We start from the raw sequence: 27,701 nt of genomic DNA, 5'->3' as shown, positions 1-27,701 counted from the left end.
AGACCAACTTGTGGCTTTAATTCAGTTTTTTTTTTCTTCTTCTTCTTCTGAGTATCCACAAACCTATTGTCATGATAAAAAACAGGCTGCAGCACAGGCAGCATTAAAGTGCTGTGTGTGTGTGCGTGCGTGCGTGTGTGTGTGTTATGGTTATGAGGTCATTCCAAACTGGCGCAGGCGCTTTCGGGAAAAAGACGTTTCTTCGTCAATCTGTAGCAATTGCGCCGCTTGGTTTGAAAGAGGAGCCAAAAAAAAAAAAAAAAAAAAAAAAAAAAAAAAACGATAACACAACCCGCAACTTTGGCTGTTCGTTAATTAGGAAACACACCTGACTGATGTTGAAATACATCTGTACATGTTCATGTGTTTCGTTTTGTATACGTGAAGACGGGTCCGCGGTGGGGTGGATAAAAACATCAACGCCATTTGACCGTCACTCGTGTTGTGGATATTGAGGTAAGGTCGCTGTCCAACCAGCCGGCATCGCTCATTACGTTAGCGAAGGGATTTATTTATTTATTTATTTATTAGAGCAAAATCGGACGAAACAAACCAGTTAACGCCAGCTCTCAAAACACGGAATACATTTCATTTAACGTCAAGGTAAGTTTTAACCCACTCGGCTACGGGTTAGTCGACGATTAAAAACAACAACAACAACAAAACCGCAATTGTGAAAACTGCATAATAATAATAACAACAACAACAAAAAACAGCGCTGATGTTATTAAAGGCTGCGGGGTAACGTTGAGTTGAATGGCGGCCTGGAGGTTAGGGTCCAGCTCCGTAGGCCAGACCCGCCGAGCTAACGATGGCTAACTGGGTAGCAAAAAAAAAAAAGGAGGAGGAGGAGGAGGAGGAGGAGGAGGAGGAGGCCGCTATTTATCGCTCTCTTGGTGGCTCTCCAACCGGTGTTAGACCGACCGAGCCGAGCCGAGCCGAGCCGAGCGTGTGTTGTGTGGCGGCGGATCAGTCAGGGATGGAAACCGGACTCGGGTACGGTAAAGTTGTCAACCAGTGTTAGTCACTAACGGTTACAGATGCGTTTAAAAATATATATATATATATGTAATTCACAGCGCTTTGACGTTAGCTGTAGTGAAACCGTGAGATGAATCGCGAAGTGGTCATAATATTTTTTTTAAATAAAAAATAAAAAGTACGTGACGCGGAAATTAGTTCCTCGCTGGTTCTCGTTTCCCTGTTTTAAGGATTAGCCCAACGCGAGCTAACTAGCTGCGCGCTAGCTTTGCTAACAAAGAGCCGTTGCTCCTCCTCGCTTCGTAACGTTATAGTCGATGTCGCTGTTTTAAATGGACTCTAGTGTAACATACGCGGCGGCGAAGAAATAGGTATGTAAGAAAAAAAAAGAAGAAAAGGTTTACGTTAATTAAAATGGTCATTTGACTCATTCGTTTTGCTTTGATATGGTCGGGAGTGTTATTGCCAGCTAACATTATCCGGTTTAGTTAATGGCTGCAACCATGGCAGCATATAGATGAATAATAAAGTAGCGAGCTTCTCTTTGCAGGATTGCATCATCAAAGCAACATAACAGGGGACAGAATGCAACACTGTTACTCTTATTTAAAACAAATACTCAATGGCACCAATGTTTTGAAGCTATAAATACAGTTGTATAGTCTTGCGCCTTAAGCGATGGGCTGAAACTCCCGTTATTAAAGACTGCGTTCACCAACCTCTTAAATAGCAGGATGTTATTTATCATTTATACTGGAGACATGAATAATAAGCTGTTCGACTGTGTTGGATCAGTTATTTCTGGCTTTGAACAAATGTGAGGCATTAAGCGCTTGCTGTTTCATGGTAGGCTGTGAGATGCAGTTGGGTTTTGCGGCCTTCATGCAGTTAAACGTGTTTCTATTTAATATTGATAAACACTTAATGCTTACTAAACTAATTAGTAGCATGTTTTATTGATTGGGCAAAGACATAGTCCCGAAATGACATGTCCCTGGGCAAAGACAGAGAATGTTATCACAGAAGATTATTTTTAAAAACACGGTCAAATGTGTGATGATGAAATGATCCAGTGATCAAGTGCAGCACACTGAAAACACGAAAGCCAATTAACTTAATAATTGATGTCTGAAGCTTTAGATACATGGTGTCTGTCAAAAGCGGTGATATTCACCCTTATGTATACTGTAAATTCTATTTGTAAAGACGTAGTCTGTTCTCTTACAAATCTTGTTGACATTTGACATAATGTTGGTTACTTTCCGAAACATATCAGGCAGCTTTTCTTTTTTTTTTTCCCTCTCTTACAGTGAAACTGGACTGGCGCGAATTCGGATTGCCTGCCCATCCCACCTTTGCCGACACTACGGTGTTTGGCGGCTGTGCCTGTTGTAGGCTGTGCTTGTTTATTCCTCACCAGTGATTCCTTATGCTTGATAGAAGCTGTACCCTGTGTCTTACAGAATGGATGGTGTGGATTTAAAGAGACTAGTGTATCAACACCAACACTCTGTGTTCTGCTGCGGTGTTCCATCTTTTTCCATTTACAAGAGAACACCTCCTATCTTACACCTCAACTCCCTGCACTATACAAATATAAAGACCATCTCTGAGCAATAAAAAAAGGACAGCTGGAGATAGAAGTCACAGACCTTCTATCTTTTTTCTTTTTAGAGCACAGATAGATACTGCTTATAAAAGCCTATATGGCAGACATGGAAGTATCCTTCTTCTAATTTTCTAGTTATTGTACCCCCTTACTCTTGTGTGGGTGGTGGGATGTCGGAAAAGCCAGACGACAAAATGGTGAAGTTCCTGGCTCCCCCTCAGAAAAGTGGAAATGGCCCGAGTTCGGGTTCAGATTCAATGGTGAGTGAGAGCCGGCCAGTGGAAGTGAGGCGCCGGCATCACACCATGGAGCGAGATCGATGTAACCCCGAACACCGTTTTTTACGTCGTAGTGTCATCAGTGATTCCAATGCCACAGCACTGGCTCTTCCTTTGCCCAGTAAGATCCCCATTCCTGCACCTCAACGGGTTCAGCTGAGGGAAACCGTCCCTCAGCGGCAAAAGGCTGCTGTTGCTCACTTACCGAAGGCTGAACCGAGTTTAGTCCGAAACGAGGAGTCTGTGGACAGTGGAAGAGAGAGAGAAGAAGGAAAAGATGTAGAAATAGCAAAGGTGGATGTAGTGCCTTCAGAACAGGAGCCTGCGATTGTACAAGATATCTGTGATGAAGAGGTGGCGGTAACAGCCCACTCTGCACCATGCTTAGGAACAGAATTGCCGAGTCAAACAGAACCTGAAAGCACCACTGAAGTGAAGGCACATCATGAAGAAGAGGGGGAGGAAGAAGACAAGGAATCTGCCAAGGCACGAGCTGAGGCAGAGCAAAGAGAAGCTGAGAAAAAAGTGCTAGATGACATCGAAGAGGCAGAGACCAAAGCAGTGGGAACATCACCTGATGGCCGTTTCCTGAAGTTTGATATAGAAATTGGACGTGGCTCCTTCAAGACCGTCTACAAGGGCTTGGACACGGAGACCACAGTGGAGGTGGCCTGGTGTGAGCTGCAGGTATGAAATTGGGTTACAATTGTTCTTATCTTATCCCTCATTGCTACAGATGCCATTTAAATACAGTTTTCATTTTAATCCTGTTAGTTAATTCAACACTCAGCAGTTAGGAGCACATCAGTTATTCAAGTTCTTTAATTGAACCAATGACATTTATTTTTGTTGGATTAGAGCCAAAACAATTTCCTTTCACACTGTTACCTGAACTGCAGCCTCTGTCATTTCCTTGAGAAGTGTGCCCTACATTTCCCTTTTGATTGTGTCACTGCATCTGTCATCAAGGCACAGCAACAAACTTCCGCTTTTGCCTTTTATTTGTGCAGTCTAGTCTGTGTCCCAATGTTTCAGATAGCAGTGTCTATTTCACAAAAAAGATATTGTCAAATTATGAGAAGCTGTTAAGGTGTGTTTTAATGGATGATAATAACTTAATGACTAACCTTTTAGATGGGAAATTACCACACTCAAGATTTGTGGTTTGACTCTTTTCATTGCACTGGTAATATGCAGAATTAATACAGGCATTATAATTATCTATCACATTTAGTTTTCACACTTGGCAGAGGACATGATATACCAATTGCAAGTAAGTTAGGAAAAATGTCTTCTAGAAGTAACAACTGAGGAAATTCTTATATGGGAAAGCACAGATTTTTTTTTTTATTCATCTTACTTATAAATATAAACACCCGTTGAAGATGTAGAACACATTAAATGCTTTTAAAAGTCTGTAAAACTAAAAGGCTGCTAGAATGATATTCTGCTAAATAGCAAAAACATGTTTTTAGTGATCTTCACAAATCTTAACTTTTGACCCAGTTTTATTCTCGTCCCTAAAAGATTTCTTTGAGCCCCGGTGATTTTCTCCAAACTACTTGTGAAGAATGTGTAGTTCTGCTGTCCAGTTATAGAGCAGCTACAAAATATAGCCCACAGCAAAGTTTGACCTCATTCACCAAGTGAATGTTTGCTTTTAATGTCAGGCTTTTCCGCCCGTCGTGGGAGCAGTAGGCCTCACCTCACAAGGCAACAGATACAAGCACAGCTAAGCATGCATACTGCTTTCAGAACAATGTGAAGATTACAGGCACGTGCCCCTCCCCCCCCTCACACAGACCAAATCACACGCATGCTCAGTGCTTTCCTGCTCTGAATGCTTGTGTGAATGTAAAATGGGTCACATTCCTGACCGAGGAATCTCCTGTGTGAAGCACAGCAGGCCGACCTGCCAAGGCCTGCTTCTAAACTATCAGTCCACCTCCCACCCTTTTAAAAGGTTAACTACCTAACCTAACATAACCTTTTAACTTCCTCACATTTTCCCATATTCTTGGTTACTCTTTTCTATGTCAAGTAAAATCTACCAAATTGTACTGGTTTTCCTGCTTACATTATTTAATACCTAAGTATTTTTTTTTAAAATTATTATTGTCTAAATTTAACTCTACAGTATTAACTTTCTTTTCATTTGACCTCAAGGCAAAATCCTTATTTGTCTACTGAAGTAGGTATAGTAAGCCATGTGCAATTTGCTATTTATTTTAATTTGTCACTGTGATTGTATCTATGTTACCATGAGTTTCTTTTGAGGACCAAACCAAATGTATTCACTTTCTATGGTAATACTCATACTGCTTTCCAAAACAGTCTGTGACTGCAGTATAGAACACATAGGCTACATCTTTTATTCAAATAGAAGCTTCAAATGTTTTTTATATAATTGAAATTCAACACATACTGTATGCACAGAATAACACAACAGCAAGTGTATGACTATTCTGATGCTGTGACTGCGATGATTGCTAGCCTAATTCCCATAAGCCCTGTCACTTTCAGTTTTGCATTTTTTTTTTCAGGCATGTAGTTTGTTTTGATGATGAGATGAGCAGCTGAAGAGCTTTGCTGTCTCTAATTGAGGAATCATTTTTGTTGATGAAGCCAGTTTTGTTTGAAAAGGCTTACCTTGGGACATACTGCCTTCAGCAGAGCTTCTATTGAGCAACTTTATTGAGGAGTAATACTGTGATATTTGCAAAATTGCAAGCTCTTTCAAATATTACAGTAATTGGTTAATTTGTAATAATTATTCCAATTTATAATGGTGATTTCCTGGAGACTGAATATTGCGATATGTAAGGTTGATCCAAATAGTATTAGAGCTGCAAGTCATGATAGGTGAACATGACAACTTATCAGCGGCATTGGACAAAAATTCTTTGTGTCTCTTAATTTTCTATAAATAGACTAAATCATGCTTAAACCGATGTGCGCGGTCTCGCTGGGACTTCATAAGAGCCCGTTTGAAAACGAAGAGGAAAACAAGATTCTGAACCTCATTTTGAGGCTCACCTGCAATTGGTGTAAAATCTAGTGGTGATTTTGGCCAGTTCAGCACAGAGATGATTTACTGAAATTGATACAGTTTTATTTAAACAGCGGTGTTTTAGCCACACGTTCAGTTCTGAAACACAAGCATGTAACCTGACTCTGTCGTTCCTCTTCCATCTGTGAGCTCGCGGGTTTCAGTGCTGGAAAGCTTTCAGCTGCCCATGAGAAGGTGAAATCCGTTGAGTCACATGTTGGTAAAGAAGTCCCCTGATCTTCCACATTTTAGTGTTACTTCCTCCATACATTGTGAAGGCATATTTAGTGGACTATAATGTTATCAAGTATTATTTTCTGTGTGCTATTTTACTTTAGTTTCAGTTCTCCAGTGTATTTTCAGAGATTCAATTTATTATAGACATTTCATCTTTGAATGTTTTTACAGTACTATTTTCCTACTTTGGTTGCTTAAATTGTTTTCCTTTTTAAGGCAAACAAATACCATCAAAATAAATAGTAAGTTTGTGCTGCTGAATAAAGAAGTAGAGGCTCACCCAGTTAATTATTGTTTTGCTTCCTGTTGATGCCAGAATCAGTGATGCACAATGCAACCACGCTTGTGACTTATTTGTTCACCGGAAATTTGGTGTCAGCTGGAACCAACAACAAAGTCCTGCTCCTGTTTGCTTATAAAACAAGTCTGACCAGTTTTCCCTCTTAAAAAAAAAATCCTTTAATGTTCCTTAAACATTGCTAAAATGATACAAGCCATACTAGCTTTCTTTGGCCATGATGGTTGTTATACTCCAAATAACCATGAGAATTTGAAAGAAAAGTTTTGCTATTCTCACTTCAGGAGGAAATTATAAACAAAAAATGCAAAAGTTGACCCAAAGGTGTTCTGACTAATGCGTCTTTCCTTTGGTCTTGTTACTGAATTACTTTTATTTTAAAACGATCATGTCCAGAAAAACTCACTGAAACTGAATTTCTTCAGTAGTTGGACATATTTCACTCGTGACCAGGGTTGTATTTATAAATCATTGAAAACACTTCCTCGCTGTCCCTCAAGTTATGCATTAAGTTTTCCTTAAAATGTGTTTGGGGCAAGCTGACGTTTACTAAGGTCACATTCCACATGGGCACAAAGGCCATCAGCAGTGAGTCCCCGGTTCGATTCACAGATGGTTGGACCTTTACTGCATGTCATTTCCCTGCTCTATTTTCCCACATTTCCTGTCTGTCTCTACTGCTCCCATCTGATCAATATATTGATCAGGTATTTGAAATACCAAAAAATAATCTTTAAAGAAAAAAGGTTTGTTTGACGTTTAATGACATGGCCCTGGCTTATTCAGTCTGGAAGGCCATCTGTCCACAATCATCTAAGAATTTGTAGGCGTTCAGCCTTGAACATTTGTCTCATATCCCACGTTGCAGGCATGTCTGAACAATAAGTAGGTCACCACAGCGAGGAAGTCAAGGAAAAAAGTGGGATAAAGTTAGGTACCTCCCCTTGCTCACTCATCCATTTTATACCATGTCATCTTCTACTTGCGGCCTCCCCACCTCCTTCCTCTCAAGTATGGGCTGAAGCCAAACTTGGAAAGATGAGGAAGAGAACCCCAGGCATCCTTTAGAAGCAGCTGGCCGATGGCATCTGCTGGGAGTGACGCGCTATTCCCAAGTAGTATAACACATGACTGGCCTGTCATTGTTCTTCTAGATTGGTAGTCTTAAGGTTTAAATCTTAGTTGTTTATTTTTTACTAGTTTGTTTGGTGTGAAACATTTTGAAATAAATGTCACATTTATAAAGTAAAATGTATTATCAGCATTCCTCAATATAACCAAGAGGTGGACTTCCTAATTCATTCATTCATGCAGAGGATTTGTGTCCAAGACTGGTAACTAAGATAGTGAAGGTGTTGGACCAGTTGAACAAATTAAAAAAAAGCAGCCCTGAAAACTGAACTGGACGAATTTTCTGTTCAGCATGACGTTGGTTTCGTTCTGACTAAAACTGAGTGAAAGGTGACCTTTTAAACTTTGAAGTACTGAATGACTCACCCAGATTTTGAGGACACTATGGTAGTGTAGATTATTTTGAGTTTATTTCATGGTTATGGAAGTGACCCCGAACTTAAACATCTTCTTTTTATATATTATGGAGCATGTTTGCAGGATTGTGTAAACCAGATAAAGCTGTTACCATAGCATAGACCACCTACACATATATATGTGGTGTATGAATATAGGCTTCAATATAGTTAATTAAAAAAAAGAATCAGCATTTTGAAACACTATTGGTCAGAAACATTGCAGTTACATTATCTGCAAAATTTATATTTCTTATTGATTGATTTGTATAGGCCTTTTTCAATTAGCAAAATCACACCATTATTGCTTTTTCAAGCAGTGGTCTTGGAGGGTTCATTATGTAGGTTTCCTTTTCTTACTCTATTTAAGATGGACACCTCTTTTTCTGTTCAACCCCATTACAATATAGTATATATAATAGTTTATTATGCTGGCAAATACGAAATGGCCTGGATCTGTCATTTTTTCTTTTGCTGATAATTTGACTAGTATTCACAGTGATCTCATTGTCATGTGTCACACTGTCATGAAAACATGAAAGATTTCTCCCTAAAGAGAGGACACTGCATTTAATCCAACAGCTAAAGGTGAATCTGTTTAACATGGCTTTTTGGCTTCTAGTCGTTACCCAAAACCTAACATTGGTTAGGTTTTGGGTAACGACTAACCATCTAGCCCTCAGTGTCAACCTCAGAGTGGGGACCTGACAAAGCCAGCCCATGGCATGATCACAGGCTTTTTTTTTTTTTTTCCTCCCCCCGCTGTCTATTTTTAGGGTTGTTGGGTTATTTATGATGACATTTGCCTAGAAGCAGTATTTTCCACTCTGCTTTGGTGATATTGTAGTTTACCGGCATTAGATTTGATTTGTATTGGTTGAAAACACCTCAAGTTGTGAAGTTGTTCAGAAGTATAATGACTTGGTGATGAAAGTGTAAATGAACAGCATCATCACTCGTGAAATCTGTGTCTTTTGATAGCATTACATGTCACAGCATGAGGAATGTATTGAAAATGTCATATACAATAATCAAATTGATCACATTTTCAATGTATTAATCTGTGTTTGCGTTAGTTAAAACAAGTAAAACAAAAACTTCAAAAATGTATTTTAGTAGTTATAATTAAAAAATATTCAGAATCATTCATTTGGGTGATGTTCATATCATCGAGTTACAATTTTCCTACACTGTCCTATTTTGTTGGACCACAAATGGGGTGAAGCAATTTTTGGTTTACTGTCCACCCCTCGTTGCATCACTAGTTGAGCTAATTATTTTTTGGGGGAAATTATGTTACCTCTAACCACAGCTCTGTAAGTGGATATGGAACTCCCATAGGGATAGTAACGGCCTCGCATCAAACACTTTAATCTTTTGTAATGTGTGATCTGGTTGGACTGAGGAACTATGTAATTTTAACTGCCTAACTGTAAATTGGCTTTTTGAGAGGTGTGCCTTTGGACTGGAGCAATGGGATCATAGTTTCAGATAAGTGTAGTGCTGACTCTGCAGTCGTTCAGAAACAGTGCTGACTTGTCTAACTTTGAAGACATTACTTGAGAAAAAACTTGAGCAGTCTTAAGTTTTTATTTTTTTATTTGCACTATCCTTAAGCTCACTTGTGTCTGTTTTATATAATATATACACACATTTGAAGTACTGTATTTTTTTTATTATTATTTTTTTTTTACCATGCCTGCTATCTTTTGTTTTATCACCTTTCAGAGACTCTGTAACAGTAGTGTTTTACAGTTGAGAGTTATGGTATTGCAGAGGTGGCAACACAGCTCTTTAGTGAGCTGACTCATGCCCACTTTGTCAGACAGATCCAGTGTGATTCAGCTGCTGATGTTGAGTTTCACCAATCTTGACCATGTTTTAGGATTTTATTTTCCGCTGTTGGTAGACACTAATTATTTCAACATGGGGAAATCTGAGTAGAGCTCAGATGATGTAAGCAAACCACAGCCACCCTAGCTGAAAGGTTGAGACACATGTCAGTCAAGCGGCCATTCGCAATCCATTATCTTGACCTTTAGCCTTAATTAAACAGATGATAAAACAGGAGAAACATGTAAACTCCAACCTGGGTCACCAAGATTGCTTTGTAAATATCAAATTGTTGGTTGACCAATACACACTCTCAGTATCTTGGCATCTTTCTAATGGAACAGTAATTGTTGATTAAGTTACCAAAATACTCATCAGACCATGTAATGGTAATGTTGGCACACTGTATTGTTGATATTTCACTACTGTCGGTTTTCTTTGGTTACTGCGATTGTGTCTGAAATTACTGTCTCAACTATTCGACTGCTAATTTAGGCCTGAAAAGATTTTACTCTTAATTGCTAGTTCAAGCTAGCTATATATATATATTTATTTATTTATAAAAATGAAACTTAAAAAAAAAGTATGTCATGAAAGAGCATATTTCCGTTTGCTTCCCTTATAATTATTAACTGAATGTTTGAACACTGCTCAGGATTTGTAGACTTATCAGAGTGCCAGTCACTATTCCCATTTACAGTAAGAGCAGGACATTGCTTAGGCCAAATACCTACAGGTTTTTTTTTTGTTTTTTTTTACAAGCCCTTGGTCTCACATTCTTTTGAGCGCTATAATTAGGTCATCTTGGCTTATGCTGAGTAATTCATGGGGAAATGTTAGAAGGGGAGGATGTATTTCTTACAGCAAATGTAGTTTATTAATTAGTTTTGACTTGATAAGAGAATACATTTGTTTTAAATCATATATCAAAGTGGCATCGGGCAGCTGTCCTTAACACAATAGTTTTGTATTTGGGGTGTTGCACACTATGGTTTAGGAGCTCTGAGCCTGGGTGTGCAGCCCTGGATGTTTTGCGTGACTGTTTTGACACATTGCACAGATAAAGGGAAATGCACAGATAAAGGGAAACCAGTGCCCCACTAGATAAATACATCAATTCTCTAGAAAAAGTAGGTCACTTGGACCAGTTACACAGTGGAGCCCCCATTACCCCCCCCCCTCCTCTCCCATCTCCTCTCACCTCGTGTTGATTCTTGATCCAGTGTCCTCCCTTGTTTCTAATTGTCGGTCCTAAGGTGTTTCATTTCAGCTTCTCCATTTGTCTGCCCAGCGTTGCCCCCAGACATTAAACCGCAAAACATTAAAGTTAACTTGGCGCTAAGTTTTCCTTCAACTGGAGTCATTTTAAAAGTTTATATCTTTTGTATCTGCATTTAAAACATGCACAAAGTAAACATCCACTCTCCAGTCACAAATGGGCTGAATTTCCTGGATGGCATGGCCTGTTGCCAGGTCTCCGTGGGTTTCAAGGTTTAGCTGCAGGGCTTTGCTGGGCTTCTGTAACTGCTACGGGTCTGCCGCTCTGTCGTCATGCATGCTGTAAATGTAGGTCATGCCAAGAATTGCTGGGCAAAGTTGAGAGGGGCGGGTATACACGTGTCTGATTTTTTTTGTTAATACAGAGAAGCTCCTAAAGACAACAACACCCACCATTATTTGAGCATTAGTCAGTTTATGGAATGTTAAATCATCCTGTCCAGACGGCTGTCATACATTTTGCTGTGATTCATTGACAATTCATCAGCTGCCTCACATTCGTCCACCCTTATCATTCAATGCTTCGTACAGAATTGGAAAACACAATTTTAGCAAAATGATAGCAAATGTGTTGCAAAGATGATAATAGGGATGTAACAATTCAGATTTTTGTTTTTCTTTGAAATTATAGTCCACGCTGTGGGTCTTTCCTTATTTTGGTTTGCTTGGAATCAAGGACAAAGTTTGACACATTGTCAGTCATCTATCAGAGAAAACGGCCACATTCCTCAACATGTCCTCAACAAACGTGCAAGTTTTTTCTTTTAGAGAGAACTGTATTGTAATACCCTTTTTTTAAATTTAAACTTATAGTAGATTCAAGAATATTTTCTTCTTATCAATGGACACGTTCCCAAAATAGACTTCACATGGCCATTAACATTGATAATCCAGATGATTCTATATATTTACCCATATTATCATGTTTACATCTGTAAATAATGCTGAGCTTTAAGTCGTGTGAAATCTTGAAGCATTTCCTTTGTCACCCCTGTAGGATCGTAAACTGTCGAAGACAGAGCGGCAACGCTTCAAGGAGGAAGCTGGGATGTTAAAGGGACTCCAGCATCCCAACATTGTTCGCTTCTACGACTCCTGGGAGGGACCCTCCAAAGGCAGGAAGTGCATTGTATTGGTCACGGAACTCATGACTTCTGGCACACTGAAAACGTGAGTCGCAAACTTGGCCGAGCTAACAAACATATTAATACAGGACTCGCGTATCGTACATACAGGGACTTCCCGTTTTAATACAAAAGATCACCCAGTGTTATTGACTATAACGATTATGATCCTTATTTTGTCTCCTGTTGTAGAACATACATATTTTTGACCATTGTATAATCTGGTAATGTTCTTGCCATAAATTAATTAAATGGCTATATATAATTATTTCTTTTTTAATACAATGTATAATAGAAATTGAGCAAGTGAATTTGCTCTGTTAGGTGCTTTTATTAAGAAGTCCAAAGGACAAGACTGTATTTGCTTGCATTATTTGTGCTGTGCTTCATACACGGTGTACGGAAATGATGATCTGTTCTCTTCCAGATATCTCAAGCGGTTCAAAGTGATGAAAATTAAAGTGCTGCGGAGCTGGTGTAGACAAATCCTCAAGGGACTCCACTTCCTTCATACTCGGGCTCCTCCGATCATCCACAGAGACCTTAAATGTGACAACATTTTCATCACAGGCCCGACGGGATCTGTCAAGATTGGAGACCTGGGACTGGCCACACTCAAACGCGCATCCTTCGCCAAGAGTGTTATAGGTAAGAATCCAAAGTCACTGCTACCTCCTGATCCCTGTCCTGTAGTGGGACAGTTCTTTCTTCTTTTTTTTTTTTTCTGCGGTAATGAGATGATGTTGGTATGAAAATTGTGGTGTTTTAAGAAGGTATTTTTCTGTGACTCATTTTACTGACGATGTGGTTCAAAAACAGACCACAGCGTTTCAGCTGTCTCTCAAACCACAGCTCAAACGGAGGCCAAGTACTGTGGTGATCTTAGGTAGATAACCACAAGGCTTTCTCTCTTTGCACTCACAGTAACTTTTATCAAGTTTGGTCCTCGTACAGAGTATTTCTGTTCTATGTTTCTCCAAAAAGAGAGAGGTTTTTTTTTTTTTCCAGGCATCTACTGAATGTAAGTAGCGCCTAACGTTTCTCTTACTGTTAAATATTAATATCATTATTATAATAGTTGTCATGCCTTCTTGCAGGCCAACTTGTCTTAGACTGGTCTTTGCTCTGTGGTTTGGAAATATGTGGTCTGTTTGCCAGTTAAACCAATCATGTTTAACATCTCTTTCTATGGGTTTGCCTCAACAGGTTTTTTTTTCTAGTGTTTGTCTCTTACTGTCTTTTAAAGTATTACAGGACTGCAGAATCTTTTTGCTCCACCTTTGTGTCCAGGGAGCTCTCTCCACTTTCTCTCTGTCACTGTTTTGCCTTTTGTTTTATTTTATTTATTTATTTTTATTTTACTTTCACATTCTTGGGTATGTTTTTTAAAAATGTAGGCTCTAGCCTCAGCTGTGCCCCATTCTGCTGTTTGGAATGAATAGGGTACTGCTGGTCATTGAGTAAGTATGATCTTTTGTGAGCCTGGTAAGTCTGACAGTGTGCTGTAATACACATCAATATCAAAAACAATTACATTCAAATAACCAAGTGAGTTTTTCTGTGTAAGACCTGAGATTTATTGTAAAGTAATCGATTAATACAACCAGGCTGATGTGCAGGGACACACTGTTGAGCACTGTAACTAGCTATGGGATCTGCTTCTCTCAGCCTTGAACATAACAAATTCCTCCTGAAGGTCAAGAAGAGATGGTAAGTCAGACTTCAAAAGGTGAGTGTACATAACAGGCAATGTTATTGTGGTTATAAGGGAAGGTCTTGACAAAAGTTATTTCCATAGCTAGTCGTATTGTCCTTGCAGAACTAATTGGCGTCACTTTGAACAAATTGTACTGTATTCTGGCCTGGTGCCTCCTTCGAGAACAAATTCTTTAACATTGTAAATAACATTCAGTCTGGCTAACTAGTGTGTTCTGCACATTAGCTACCTCAGTCACACTCTTCAGTCCCAGTATGTGAAGGTCTTACACAGACAAACACGTGCCTTCTTCTCTACAGTCTAACTGAGCCCAGCTTTTCCTTCCTTTTTTGTTTTCTGTCTCTTTTTTGCTTTCCTTCCCCTTTTTTTTTTTTTTCTCTCTCTCTCTCTCTATCTCTCTCTCTCTCTCTCTTCCAACTTTCACCTCACAGGTTCTACTCCAGGAGGTGTCAACAGACTGGTCACTCTTCTCATCCTCCTCTTCCTCAACCCCTCACGGGTTAGAGGAGCAGAGGGGCAATGGGTTGTGAGAAGCCCACTCAATCAGTAAGGGGTTCGAGAGTTCTGAATAGTTGTTTTGATTTAAGGTACCCCTGAGTTCATGGCGCCTGAGATGTATGAGGAGAAGTACGACGAGTCAGTGGATGTGTATGCCTTTGGAATGTGCATGCTGGAGATGGCCACCTCAGAGTACCCTTACTCAGAGTGCCAGAATGCTGCACAGATCTACCGCAGAGTTACCAGCGTAAGTCTTCTTTTCAACCCTCCATGTCACCCCTCTGCCCTGACCTCACCTCTTCCTATGTGCCAGAAGGCTAGTGTCCAAATCTGGAATCATTTTATATTCCTGCTGACACCTCTTTATCTTGTATTACCCTCTGCTATTGTATTCCTTTATGCCCCAGATTATTTCCTGTTGCCCTATTTGAAGAACCCACAAATCCAGAAAACCTAAAAAAACAACCAAAAAAAACACGTTATTTACACCAACAAGTCCCCACAGCTTTACTTCATGCTGTTTTTCCCCTTTGTCTTTCCTTCTGAATCTTAGTGTATGTAGGTTAATTTGAGGTGTGGATGATTGATAAGGTGCTTAACAAGCACCATCCTGCTATTTTCTTAACAGATAATAGTTCAGTCTTGCAATGATGCCGGAAGTAACTAAAGAAAAACACATATCTTTAGTCTTATTCATACAGCTCACTGGCAAACCTTTGAAATGCATAAGTCACTTATATGATTCATGCTCTACAATTATAAGTTTCACATATAAAGAGGTTGAACCTGTTCATAGAGCCTTATCTACAAAACATGCCTTTAAATCAATATTAATACTAATATCTTCAGTTTATCATTAACCACAAAATACAAATACTGAAACCTTTGCTACCTGATAAAAGAGAGGATGTTTTTTTCCTCAGTGCTATTTATTGCCTTTTTCAGCTCTCTTTATGAGCTCCTGGCTGGCTCATGCTGCAGTGCACAAATACAGAGCGTTGACTCAGATGAGATACAAAGTGTTATTGGGGCTGTTCAGTCTACATTTAGGTTGTGTCACATGCTCTGGTTTTACTGAAGTATTCCTGTGGGAGATGGACTGTTATTCTTCTTCTGTCATTTAGCTCAACTGTTAAGCTCTCGGCGAGTCCTCCATTTGTCTGTAGCGCCTGGCACTTTCCTTTTGCTGCTGGTCCAATTCATCTCCTGTCATCAGCCCTCCTTCATTGTCTTCTGCCCTCCTTTTCCCACCACATAAAAAGTCCCCTCTCCATACAAAATATTGTTTTTGTCAATGTTACATCAATGGAATGTTTGACCTTCACTGAAAAAAATGAAGTTCATGCAGATTTTAACACTGGAAGGCTGTTTTCAAGTTCTGTAGAAAATGGAAAGTTTCTCTAAGCTCTAAAGTCTGATTTTAAAGGCAGGTGAATCTACGAGCAGGATTTTTAACATTACAGCTATTTTGAAATGCCAAGGCTGATCCAGTAGGCAACTTACACCAGTGTGATGTGAAACCTCAAGTATGCATTATGCCTGCATTAACAATAGCTTTTTAGTAATGTAGGAGATATATTGTGTACAGTAGTTAATGTTGTAAACATAAAAATCTTTATCTAAAATATTTCCTGCGCTAAGAAGTGTATATGTTTCATTTTCTGAATTTCTGACAAGGTAATTGAATTTTCTTTATCAAGAAACCTGATTAGCCATAAATTATTATTCAAAGCAGAGTATTTCTGTATATCTACAAACAAGTTTAAATTACTCCTGGCAGATAGAATTACATTATTTAAGCATTACTTGGCATTAAAAGTTGAAAGGAGAAGTTAGTTTAGGATTGTCAGTATGAAAACAGTTTTTGTATACTAATGTAGAGCCTCTGAGGTAAAAAAAGAAAGAAAGAAAGACAACAAAAGTATGAGGAAATATCCAGATTAAGAAAAGCTCAGCTGTGGAGAACCATTCTCATTCAGAGTTCTGTGTTTCCTTTAGGGGGTGAAACCGGGCAGCTTCGACAAGGTGGCCATTCCTGAAGTGAAGGAGATCATCGAGGGATGTATTCGCCAGAACAAGGATGAGAGGTCTCCAACCACAGAACAGCACATTGAACAAGTTTAAGCTAGTCCATCTCTCCTGGAAAAAAACACATTAGTTATTTACTCACTGCTTGTTTCCGTATCTTTAGGTATTCAATCAAGGACCTTCTGAACCATGCCTTCTTCCAGGAGGATACAGGCGTGCGTGTGGAGTTGGCAGAAGAGGATGATGGAGAGATGGAGGCTATTAAGCTGTGGCTGAGAATTGAGGATATAAAAAAGCTCAAGGGGAAGTACAAGGACAACGAAGCTATTGAGTTTTCTTTTGACCTCAACAAAGACGTCCCAGAGGATGTGGCTCAGGAAATGGTGAATTGAACCTTTAATCCTTTAGTCTGATTAAAGCTGTTACTGCATGACAATCTAAAGTATTTGAGATGTTCATCACTGAATTTCATGTCGTGTCTTTGTGGTGTAGGTCGAGTCTGGTTATGTCTGTGAAGGTGACCACAAGACCATTGCAAAGGCCATAAAGGACAGGGTGTCTCAAATCAGTCGCAAGAGGGCACAGCGGCAGCAGGTGTGTCCATGTTTATCAAAGTGCATTCAAAGTTATTTATGTGTACTATTTGCCAGGGTGATTTGCTTGAATTCTAATCTCAATAATAGGATGTTATTGTGCTTTTATGTTGACATGTTTTCCATTAGTGCTCTCTCGACGGATTTTAATGTATTTGCTGCTGATTATCTTGAAGGTCAGAGAAGATCAGGAGAAGAGAAGGCTAGAAGAAGAACTGCAGAGCCAGTCACTGCCAGCTCAGCAACCAGTCCAACAATCCAGCATGGAGATGCCTCAGCCACAGCCACTGCCACAGCCTGCTTCTTATGTCTCTCCACAACCTACCCAGCTCGGCGCACAGATGTCTGCCCAACCTGCATCTCAACAGAGCCTTCAGAGCTCAAACTACAACACTTCTCAATCTGTCCAACTGTCACAGGGGGTCCCTTATGTCCCCCAGTCAACTGGGCAAGTCCCAGTCTCAGTTCAGGGTCAGAGTGTAGCTGCTATTCAACCAGAGTCTGAGGAGTCTGAGAGTGACCAACACCAACAGCTACAGCACACTGGAGGAGGTATGTACTCAATGTTTTATACTACAACCTCCTGCATGTCAAAACAATGATATGGACTTTAGAATTTTTTTTCATAAGTTAACCTTTTTGTTTTCCCTCTCACAGGTTGGGACATGGGAGAAAGACCACCAGGTTCCTCCACCATCCCCGAGGCCCAGCCTCCTCAGCCCGGATTATCCTACAACCCCCCTCTTCAGCCGCAGGCGCCATGCCCACAACCACACAGTGATCAAATGCAGCAACAGTTGTCAGGGGTGAGGGGAAAAAAGGCAATAATCTTGTGTTTGGATGATTTCCCCTTGGAATATTCATCAGAATTAAGTGTATATTTTCAACAACAAAAAATTAAATTTACGCACTGGATTTCTTTTAATTTATTTTGTCTTCCATTTCCCCAATTACTGCAGTCGTTGCCACTGCTAAATCTAGTTTTTTGGCCACAGGCAATACTGGTGGTCAAGAGCTTTACCTCTGCACTACACATGGACTCCTGTGTTCCCCTGTTCCTCGAATATTATCAGGTTACTTTCTTGTTAGGTAAATTTTCAACACGTGTGTTCTTGTGTGTTTTTTTCTCCATGGTGCATTAGGTTCAACCCCAGATCCAGGGTGTCCTGCCTGAAGTAGTTCCTGTTGCACCCACCAGCCAGTCTGTTCCGGGGGCACCTCCACAGGTATACCTAATACTACACGTCTTAATGTCTTTGAAGAGTAACTTCACACCAACTGAAAACTCCTCTGGGGGTCAAATCCGTTTGATCCAAAATCGCCGCTGTTACTAATGTCAGTTTGTACTGAACACACTTCTGAATTAACTTCAACCCCTCAATGTCAGCAGAAACATGATTTTACGATGGCTTTAAGTTAACCTTTAAAGTCTATATTCACTGGTTCAGGCGGATGTGTTGAAAACAGTGTTCACAATCCAGAGTTTGCCGGTCTGTTCTTTTTTTCCTGTGTCCTCCTCTTACCCTTTCATGTTTTGTTTCTTTTAGTACGGAGTTTACTACCAACCATCGCTTCCCCCTCAGGTAGATAAAATGTCCCATTTTCCTGCTACGACTTTTAAATACACCCAGTCTTACAGATAACATGTTCCGGGAGATCCAAAATAAACGTATTGTCTATATTGATCTGTAGGGCAGACTGGTAAGTTTCTCTCTAATTATAGTAGGCTTTAAACGAGGGGTTTTTAATAAGCAAAAAAAAACCAGGCAATTTATATGTCTCCAAAAAGTACTTTGGAGTTGACATCCGTTCACTCTTCAGTACCTTTGACACCCCATTGTCAAATAGATAGACTGTCTGATCTATGCCGCTTTGTTATCCAACAGGTAAGTGCCTGTGGCTTTGGAATGGAGCCAATGTGAATGTATGAAAGATATAGATTAGAGAAAAAACAGATTTTCAGGAAGTAGCCTAAATGCCAATATGTGTCACTTTGTATCCTAACTTCTTCCCTGTTTTATTTTGGTTTCTGTCCCTCCATCTTTATCCCTTCTATTCATGTAGATCCCCCCCCAGCAAGTGATGATGCCCCCTTCTTCTTTGTCATCTTTCCCCCAGCAACAGCCAGAGAGCAGTGGTGTTAATCAGACCTCCGCTTTACCCCAGCCGCAGGGTGGAGCTCAGCAGCTACAGGTGACACGCATACCTTCAGCTCACACATAACATGCAAATGTCTTTTATCTTGCCCTGAAGCATACAGTATGCCGACATATATAAGTTAACTCGTAAATTCCCCTGTTTTGCTTTACCACGCTACAGTATGAATGTCATGCTGTCCATTTTCATGTTTGCGTATTTCTTTCTAAATCTTTCATTTCCATGACTGTCTTCCACTCTTTCCCTTTGCATGCTGCTTATTCCTGCATGACTGTTAGTCTTGGGCCAATGATCCAAGTACTCCTGTCCTGTCTCCCCCACTCAACGCAGAGCATCTATACTTCCTCTATCAGGCTTCGAGCCTCTCTGTTCTGCAGGTACTCTACAGAGAACCAATCCAATTTGTGGTGTGTGTGTGTGTGTGTTAGCTTTTTTTCTTTTTTTGTGTGTGTTTTTTTCACTCGCACGTATATCTTCACAAACCAAAATATACAATAAAATGTCAAAGTTTCCATGTTAAAATTGGACAGCATTTAAAAACAACTGAACGATTTTCAATTGATATTTTGAATAACTAAAAGCTCAAGAGCTGGCGTAGCTTAAATCCCCCCCCCCCCTCATGAAAACCAGCAGATAAAATGTATGCATTTAATCAATCACGGACATTCTATCGCAGTTACGAATATTATTGTATTGCAACTGCTTACATGGCTGGAACTTGATTTGATAGACCAGCAGTAGCCTATATAAACATATCTAATCTTTATATAAGCACAGCAGAGACAAATGGCCACACTGAAGGAAAGGAAATGAAAACTCCATTGCACAGCAGTATTTACACTCCACCTCCCAGCTGAATAATGGCGTCTCACAGAACCCAGTTACATGTTTCACATGGTTAAACAGCTCCATCTGGTGGATGATCTGGTAAATCAATACATTTCCTGTAAATAGCTTGCAGCTTCCTGCTTAAATTATTTGAAAATACCGATGCATTAATAAGACTTTTGAGATCTGCTTTTTATTTTTTTTATTTTTTAGAAGTGCCTGGTTTCTGAACATTTTCTGTGTTTCAGGCTCCTGTGAGTATTCCTCAGTCAGCACCAGTGGAGCAGCCAGTGGGGTCTCCTGCCCTCGTGCCTCTATCTGCAGACAGGTAAGATAGGAGTTCTTTTTTTTTTTTTTTTTTTTTTTTTAGGTTTTATAAGTTAGGTTTCATCAGCACCGTGCTACCGTCACAACCTCTCTTTGATGGATCTGTGTCCGTGTTAGCTGCCTGTCGGATGCAGCTTCAGGTCTCAGTGACGGTAACGAAGGAAGTTCGGGAGGTCGCCATGAGGCCCGCTCGCTGAAGCGCCACCAGCGGCGATCCGTGCGCAGCCGCTCGCGCCATGACAAGACCGCAAAGGCGAAGCTGAACGTCCTCAGTGTATGCGCTTGAACTGATGAGTCCATTCATATTCTTCTTCAAGGTCTATGTCACGGAACTGCTTTAACGTGACTAAATCTCTCGCAGATCTCTAATGTGGGAGACAGAGTAGCAGAGTGCCAGCTGGAAACGCACAACAGGAAGATGGTGACCTTCAAGTTTGACCTTGATGGTGATAACCCAGAGGAGATCGCCCAGATCATGGTAGTAGTGATTCTTTAGTTTTTGTCACTAAACATCGAGAACTTGTTGGCTGATGGTCGTTTACAATACATACACTCTGTCTATGTCTGAAAGTCCTGTTGAATTGATAATAAACATCCACTGGAAAAGAACAAATTCAAAGGACACGTGCAACCTAATGTCAGCCGCCTCAACCAATAACAGTGGCCATCACAAGTTTCTGTGGAACATTTACAGTGCATGTCGTTTTATTCATCGTAGCTAAACTTCTTTTGCTTTTTGTTCCAGGTTGAAAGCGAGTTCATCTTGGAGAGTGAGCGAGAGTCCTTCATAGAGCAGGTCCGTGAAGTCATAGAGATGGCGGATGAGAAAGGAGAGGGTATAAAGGAAGGCTTTCCTCAGGTATTTTTTTTTTTTTTTTTACTCCACATTACCATGATGACCATTTTGATCTTCACCCGCTGAACCCTGAAAGTGTTAATATCTACATTTGATCTCTTTGCAGATGTGTGATCTCCAGCAGCAGCCTGAGCTGTCTGTTCCCATGCTGCCAGGTTAGCCGACCTAAATCAAAAATGCACTGTTTAATGTCAAGTTGCTGGTGTGTATGAATTCCCATTCACATTTGACTGCTTTTTTTTTTTTTTCCTCAGGTATTTCCCCCAGCACCACATCTCAGGTGGTGCATTCAGCAGGACGAAGGTTCATCGTCAGCCCGGTACCAGAGTCTCGCCTTAAAGAGCAGTTCTTTGGCGCCTCTTCTGCTAATACCTCCTTTTCAGATGAATATGGCCCAGGTGAGAGAGAAGTTTGTTTTGTGCCCTCCATGTTTGTGAATGTTCATGTATTTTCATATGATTGATCTTTTTTTTTTTTTTGCTTTTTTTTTTTCCAGCACACACGATGACATTGGGCCTTTCTCTCTCTGCTCCGCCCGGGATTCTCCAGCAGGCTTTCAGTAAAATGAAGCAGGCTCACGGAGAGAAAAGCATCACTCTCGATCCCCCTGCTGCTGAGCAGGAACCAGGCGCTGTCCTGTCCACTGAGGCTGCCCCAAACTCTGGCAATACCAGGACTCCCCCAGAAGCTGTCGCTTCCGCCACTAACACTAATTTTCCTGCTGCGTCTCTCGCGTCTACTGCAACATCCACACAACCTCCCTCAGCCGGAAGGGCTTCCCCTACACCCGCACCAGCTCAATCCCAAACAGTCCCCAGTGACCCCAGTCCACCGCCGCAGTCCTCCCATGAAACGGCCCCATCACAGCTTCCACCAGCTGCCAACATCCTCCCCTCGTCCCCTGCCGTTTTCCCTCCATCGTCCCAGACGTCCGTCCCCGCTGTCCCCGTCTCTGCCTCCTCTGTTGCTGGTGGTACATCCAGTAGTGCTGGAACTGTCCCCGCCTCGGAGCAGCAGCCCTTCAACAACGCTGTTCCACCTTCTCAGCCTGTGAATTCATCCAGCCACGCGCCACAGCACGCAACCTCCCAGTGTCAGACTGTTCCCATTTCCGCTCAGCCGCAGCCAGTCGAGTCTGAGGGGGCTGAGCTCCAGGCCAAGACCGCTGGCAGAGATGACATCCAAGCCCTAGATAAGAAGCTCCGGTCCCTCTTTAAAGACCAGAGCTCTTCCTCCTCAACGTCGATGGATCCCGGTCAAAACACGGGGACCTCCTCTCCTCCCACTGGGACTTCTTCTCCTCCGCCTGGAGCCGCCCTCGTTCCTCCGTCTAACCTTCCCCTCACCTCCGGGGCACAAGGTGTTCTCGGCCCCACAACCACTCCAGGACAGGCGGGACATGCCCAGACCCCTCCAACTAAGCCCAGGGCACAAGTAAGTCAATAATGCAGCATCCAAAAATAGATTCAGTGTGCTGTTTCTGGTGATAACGTTATATTTTGACTCGGGTCTGATTCTTTTGTTATATTTTCTAGACTTTACCTATTGGTTTTGACCACGCTGCTACCCCCCCCTCTGACCTTGTGCCCCCATTTCCTGGACCAAATCAGGTGAGCTCTACGTTATCCTGGCAATACTACCAGTCCCATTACTTGTGTCGGTTTTGACTGGCACACACTGGTGCTAATGTGCAAGTGCTGATGTTCTTCTTGGATTGTTACTTATATCCTATTCGTGTGACTCCACAGTCACAGCAGCCTCTGGGTAATTTGGATGCCCAGTTGAGGAGAGCTCTGAGTCCAGAGACTGTTCAGGGAGGAAACGGAGTCCAGCCTCCGGCAGCAGGTTTTACTCTCGGACGTTTCCAAGTACGTTTTAGTCACAACTCCAAATGAATGTGCTGAATCCAGTGTTAAACCTCTTCAAGTTCATTAACATGATCTTCCCTCTTCCTCAGGTCTCTGTTGCTGCTGACTGTGCATCCAGCAGTGTTCCAGATCCCGCTAGCATCGTTTCTTCCGCTTCCCTCACACCGTCCTCAACTTCCTCTTCCTCTTCCTCCTCGTCTTCCTCCTCGCCCTCAAGTCCAGAAAATACCCTCCACCGGTCATTCCATCTGTCCAAAGGAGTCTGTGAAACTGATTCTGTGAACGGAGCCTCGCCTCTTTCTGCCGGTCCTGCCAGTCAGCCCACCACTATCGGACGCTTCCAAGTGTCCACGAGCAGCACCGCAGCATCTGAGCCAACTATGGGCTCTAAAGTAGGACGATTTTCAGTAACAGGTGTGTAGCAGGATCACAACAAATCGACAAAAGCTTGGTGACAGACGCTGAACTAATGGAACGCTCTCCTGATATGTTCCTATCGTCCGCTGCACCGAGTATCATTTCAAATTGATACTTGCTTAACGCTCCTTACAACAGACACTTTTTCCTTTTGATCAGTGGCCTCGGCAAAAGTAGGATAATGTCATCCGAGGTGTCTTTGTTGAATGACATGGACCCTGGAGGCATTTGCGCTGCCGTCTCATTCACTGTTTTGAAATGTGTCCTGTTGCAGAGGCTGCATTGGGAATTATTAGTGAGAGTTTCCAAACCACTCGGCATGAAAATCCATTGTCTTTTCATGGCACCAGAACATAATCTTTGGATATGGTCTGTAACTGTGCATGAAACAAAAGATAGTCCTCATCCGGAGCGCAGATGGTTAACGCACATTTTTAGATCTTGAGGTTGACCTGCTCTAATGAATTATGTGTTTTAATTTCCACCAGTGACTCCTGCTCCGGCAGGAAGCTCCAGTCCATCACACGGCTGCAGTATGCAGAACGGACCCTCATCCTCGACCTCCGACCCCCATAACGCGCATCCCCATTACAGTAGCGACAACGACGATGACTCGGAGACCGAGGACGAAGCCTTGAAGAAAGAAATTAGCCGTCTGAGAGAAAAGTACGTCCCGTATTTGCGGTCTTATTTTAGTCGACCATCATTTCCTCCCGTGGCTGTTGCTTCACAGCTCGTGACTGCGTCTTTCTCGCCCGTCTACTCGCAGACATATGATGGAGATTCAGTCGTTGCAGACTCGTCAGAAAGACGAGATAGAGGCCCTGTTCACGCGGCTGGGAAAACACCCTCCTCCTTCCGTCCTCTCGCCCGCCGTGGCCATGGCCGGTGGTCGACGTCGACTCAAAAGCAAAAGCCACAAATCTGCTCGCAGTAGCGGACAGCCCAGCCCCATACGCGCAGGTAGGGACGGTGAGCTGAATTTGTTTTGGCTCTTGTGACGACTTTTAATGTTTTACTTTGATTGTCGGTACTGCAATTTTTTTTTTTTTTTTTTTTTTTTTGCTTCATCTATTTGTTCTGTCGAAGATCGAAGTTCAAATGTTTCTCCACTGTGTACTCTGATCATGACGGTGATTTCCCAGCCTCAGCTCAGGGTCACGGTTCCCCTTCAAAGCAGAGTTCACTCTCGGTAACGGAGGCTTCAGACACTGCAGCGGTTACCAGGTCCTCCGTGCAACAGCTCACATCCTCCCCATCCATGCCGAGCCTCGGTAGTTTTGTTGCGGGTACGTGCGGGCACATCTTTGCACGTGGAGTTGCTCGAATTGATTTTCCTTGTTTTCGATTTTTGTTCACGTCTCGCGCATCTTGTCGGTGTTTCCAGGATCAAGTGGGATCAGCGCCTCTAACGGTTCACCCCACTGCCAGAACCACTCTGCCTCCCCGTCCCAGGCCTGCGGACCCCCGCCCGCCTCTCATACCCAGAAGGGCAAGGGCACCTTCACTGATGACCTGCACCAACTGGTGGATAACTGGGCCAGAGATGCCATCCTCTCCCAGTGCAAGAGAGGTCCTAAATCTGGAGCACAGGCAGCTCTGGGACACGATGTAGGCATTCAGTAATCTTTGAATATAAAAACTGTCTTTTTAATTGGAGTATTTTATGACTTCCATTTCCATATATGCTACTTTTTGTAATGACTCGTCATATTCAATTATACCCCTTATTTTTTCCCCCCATTAATAGATTATCCCTCCAGCCAACATGGGCCGCAAATTTTCAGCTCCAGCCTACCTTTGCCCAACACTTCCCACGTCCTCCAACAACACCACATCCACCACCTCCACTCACCTCCCCAACCCAGCCAATCCCTCGGTGTCTCTTGGGACTCGTAAAGGCTCTCTGGGCCCAGTTGCGCCGGGGTTCGGGTACCCCTCAGCCCCGTACAGTGCTTCCCAGTGGGCAGGACCCACAGCCACATGCCAGGTCGGCATGATTAACCCGGCACAGCCGCTAGCCCAGTTCCAGCCGCCGACTACAGCCTCGGTGTCCCTGCACCAAGGCTACCACATGGTTACCACACCAACCCCCCAGAAATCAGTCAGCCCAGGAGGGTCCAACCTGAGGCCCACGTAGCCCAGTGCGAGCCCTGGTCCAGGCTGAGAGATGGAGGGTCGGACTGTCGTTGATCGAGTACCACAGCCTCTCTTTGCAGTTTGCTGGCATGGTATTGTGCATTTTGTTTCAACTTTGAACGTGTCATTACTGTAATAACAGTTGAGCTGTGTGGTTCAAGTCCTCTCGGGCGGAACGAAGTCTTGTGTGGCAATTGGAGGGAGAGTGCAATACACATCCACAGCACAAAAGTCTCACACTTAGCCTGCCATTAGCTGTGGAAAGGAGCTGTGACGAGTCGGTTGGTTGTGTCTGGTGATGTATCGATCCAAAGACATAACCAACAGCAGCCAAAGATGTCTTTTGAGAGCAGACGTTGCAATATCGTCATTCCTTTTGAAGGGGAGGGAGGTAGGGGGGGAGGAGGTAAGGAGGGGACCGGGGGGGGGGGGGAGGTTCATATATGTGGTTCATATCCTTACTGGTCTGGACTTTTAAGCCAAGCTGGGACTGAAGACCGTTGAACTAATACACCACAGACGTGTGTGTGTGTGTGTGTGTGTGTGTGTGTGTGTGTGTGTGTGTGTGTGTGTGTGTGTGTGTGTGTGTGTGTGTGTGTGTGTGTGGTGCATGACACACCTGACTAAACATAAACCAGGTGGAGTGACTTGGGGGTTGTAGGTTAAATTGTCTCAATGAGCGAAGGGAGAATGCGAGTGTATAGAAAGTGGGACACAAGAGTGGGACATTTAGTTTGTCCCAGATGGAGAAGTAAAGAGACCGTTAAAGAGTGAGGAAGAGAAGGACTTGGTACGTTAGGCAGGATGATGGAGGGGGGTTGCAGTATGAATACATCCCAGCAGCTATTGAGTAAAATGCAATAATGGCAAAGTAGATAAACTGTCCCTTGTAACTGTAACTGTGGCCTTAATCCCCAAACACATTTAAACATTGGCTTTGTACATAGAAATTTCTTCACTGGGTTATGATTCTATGTTCAAAAAAAAAAAATAATAATATTTATGTCTCCGTGAGAGTCTGGTGTCATTGTGGTTTGAGTTGTCTTATCATAAAGATTTATTATACCGATTTATTCTTCACGTCTGACATGTAAGCCAGTGGATCTGCCACGACGAAGCATTGTCCCGGTGTTGACCACCATTCAGAGTTCAAACTGAAGAGGTGATGCTGCTGTAGATCACAATCTGAATAGAGGGTGTTTGCAGGGTCTTATGTTGTTTTTTTTCCTGTTTTTTTTTTTTTTTTTAATTATTATTTTTTTATCCAAACGGACATGAAACCACTTCACTTAGTGATGAGCTTTGAGGTATTGGCAGTTCAGAATCTGCTTATCATATCATACATTATTAAACAGTTTTGTTTGATTATTAAAAAAAAAATGTAAAAAAAAAATTAAAAGCATTAGAGGAAGGTTTCAGACTCTGAGGAGAGTGTGAACACCTTCCTAGTTTTTACACGGTAAACCGGTTGTTAGCGAAGTCACGTCACCAAAAATAGTTCTACCCGTAACATTTAGCTTTTGTCCTGTCAAATCACAAGTGTCTGGGGGGGGGTTCCCTCTGTGGTCTGTTTTTGTATGTGTATATTTAATAAAACAAAACAACAATGTTCTTTATGGACCTGTATTCAGCCATCAGATTTTTGATGTTGTTTCACTGTAATTATTATTAAAAGGTTGTTAAACAACATGTAGTTAAAGGAATATAAAAAGTGCAATTGCAGGGTTGTTGTTCTTGGTATCCTACTCACCGTGCAGGAGTAAAAACCTGCAGTTTATTAAGCTCGTCTGTCTACGACTGCCCTGCCCCTCCCCTTTTTTTTTTCTATTTTTTTCTATTTTATTGTACATATGTTCATGTGAGGTAAATGCTTTCACGAAGCTCCGTCACTAGAGTATGCTTGCGGCGACCACTCGAAATGCACACGCACTCTAACCTGTAAACGTGAGGAACACTTTAGTGCCTTGCATCCTCACTAAATGACAAAGTTCCAGATTCATCTCGTCCTGTTGTGACTACCGCAGAAAAACCGGTCGAGTAAACCAGTCTCACCGTTGACC

At 42.0% G+C, this 27,701-nt stretch overlaps 1 protein-coding gene across 4 annotated transcripts; it reads left to right on the top strand.

Annotated features, from left to right (window-relative positions):
* The first annotated feature begins 135 nt into the window (after positions 1 to 135).
* LOC138622889 (serine/threonine-protein kinase WNK1-like) lies at positions 136 to 27,034 on the top strand. Of its 4 annotated transcripts, none has more exons than XM_069702027.1 (28): positions 136 to 456; positions 2,292 to 3,555; positions 12,087 to 12,259; positions 12,641 to 12,861; positions 14,518 to 14,675; positions 16,427 to 16,515; positions 16,620 to 16,839; positions 16,949 to 17,050; positions 17,226 to 17,601; positions 17,707 to 17,855; positions 18,192 to 18,275; positions 18,597 to 18,632; positions 19,114 to 19,242; positions 20,283 to 20,362; positions 20,479 to 20,635; positions 20,723 to 20,839; positions 21,107 to 21,220; positions 21,324 to 21,372; positions 21,472 to 21,615; positions 21,714 to 22,651; positions 22,753 to 22,827; positions 22,966 to 23,085; positions 23,175 to 23,499; positions 23,991 to 24,168; positions 24,272 to 24,465; positions 24,648 to 24,791; positions 24,890 to 25,113; positions 25,253 to 27,034. In XM_069702027.1, exons 2-28 carry the CDS (start codon positions 2,761 to 2,763, stop codon positions 25,640 to 25,642), a joined length of 5,781 nt encoding a protein of 1,926 aa, XP_069558128.1. In that variant the 5' UTR covers positions 136 to 456; positions 2,292 to 2,760; the 3' UTR covers positions 25,643 to 27,034. The 4 variants fall into 4 exon arrangements, with proteins under 4 accessions (XP_069558128.1, XP_069558130.1, XP_069558131.1 ...); XM_069702029.1 differs by having other exon boundaries at positions 137 to 456; positions 19,168 to 19,242; XM_069702028.1 differs by lacking the exon at positions 136 to 456 and adding an exon at positions 865 to 996.
* Positions 27,035 to 27,701: the final 667 nt, after the last annotated feature.

The sequence above is a fragment of the Brachyistius frenatus genome, unplaced genomic scaffold, assembly GCF_029030835.1.
Source record: "Brachyistius frenatus isolate BFR_SWC_R1_liver_20210118 unplaced genomic scaffold, ASM2903083v1 Contig_39, whole genome shotgun sequence".
Classification (NCBI taxonomy): domain Eukaryota; kingdom Metazoa; phylum Chordata; class Actinopteri; family Embiotocidae; genus Brachyistius; species Brachyistius frenatus.
This window is presented reverse-complemented; position numbering and strand designations above follow the sequence as displayed.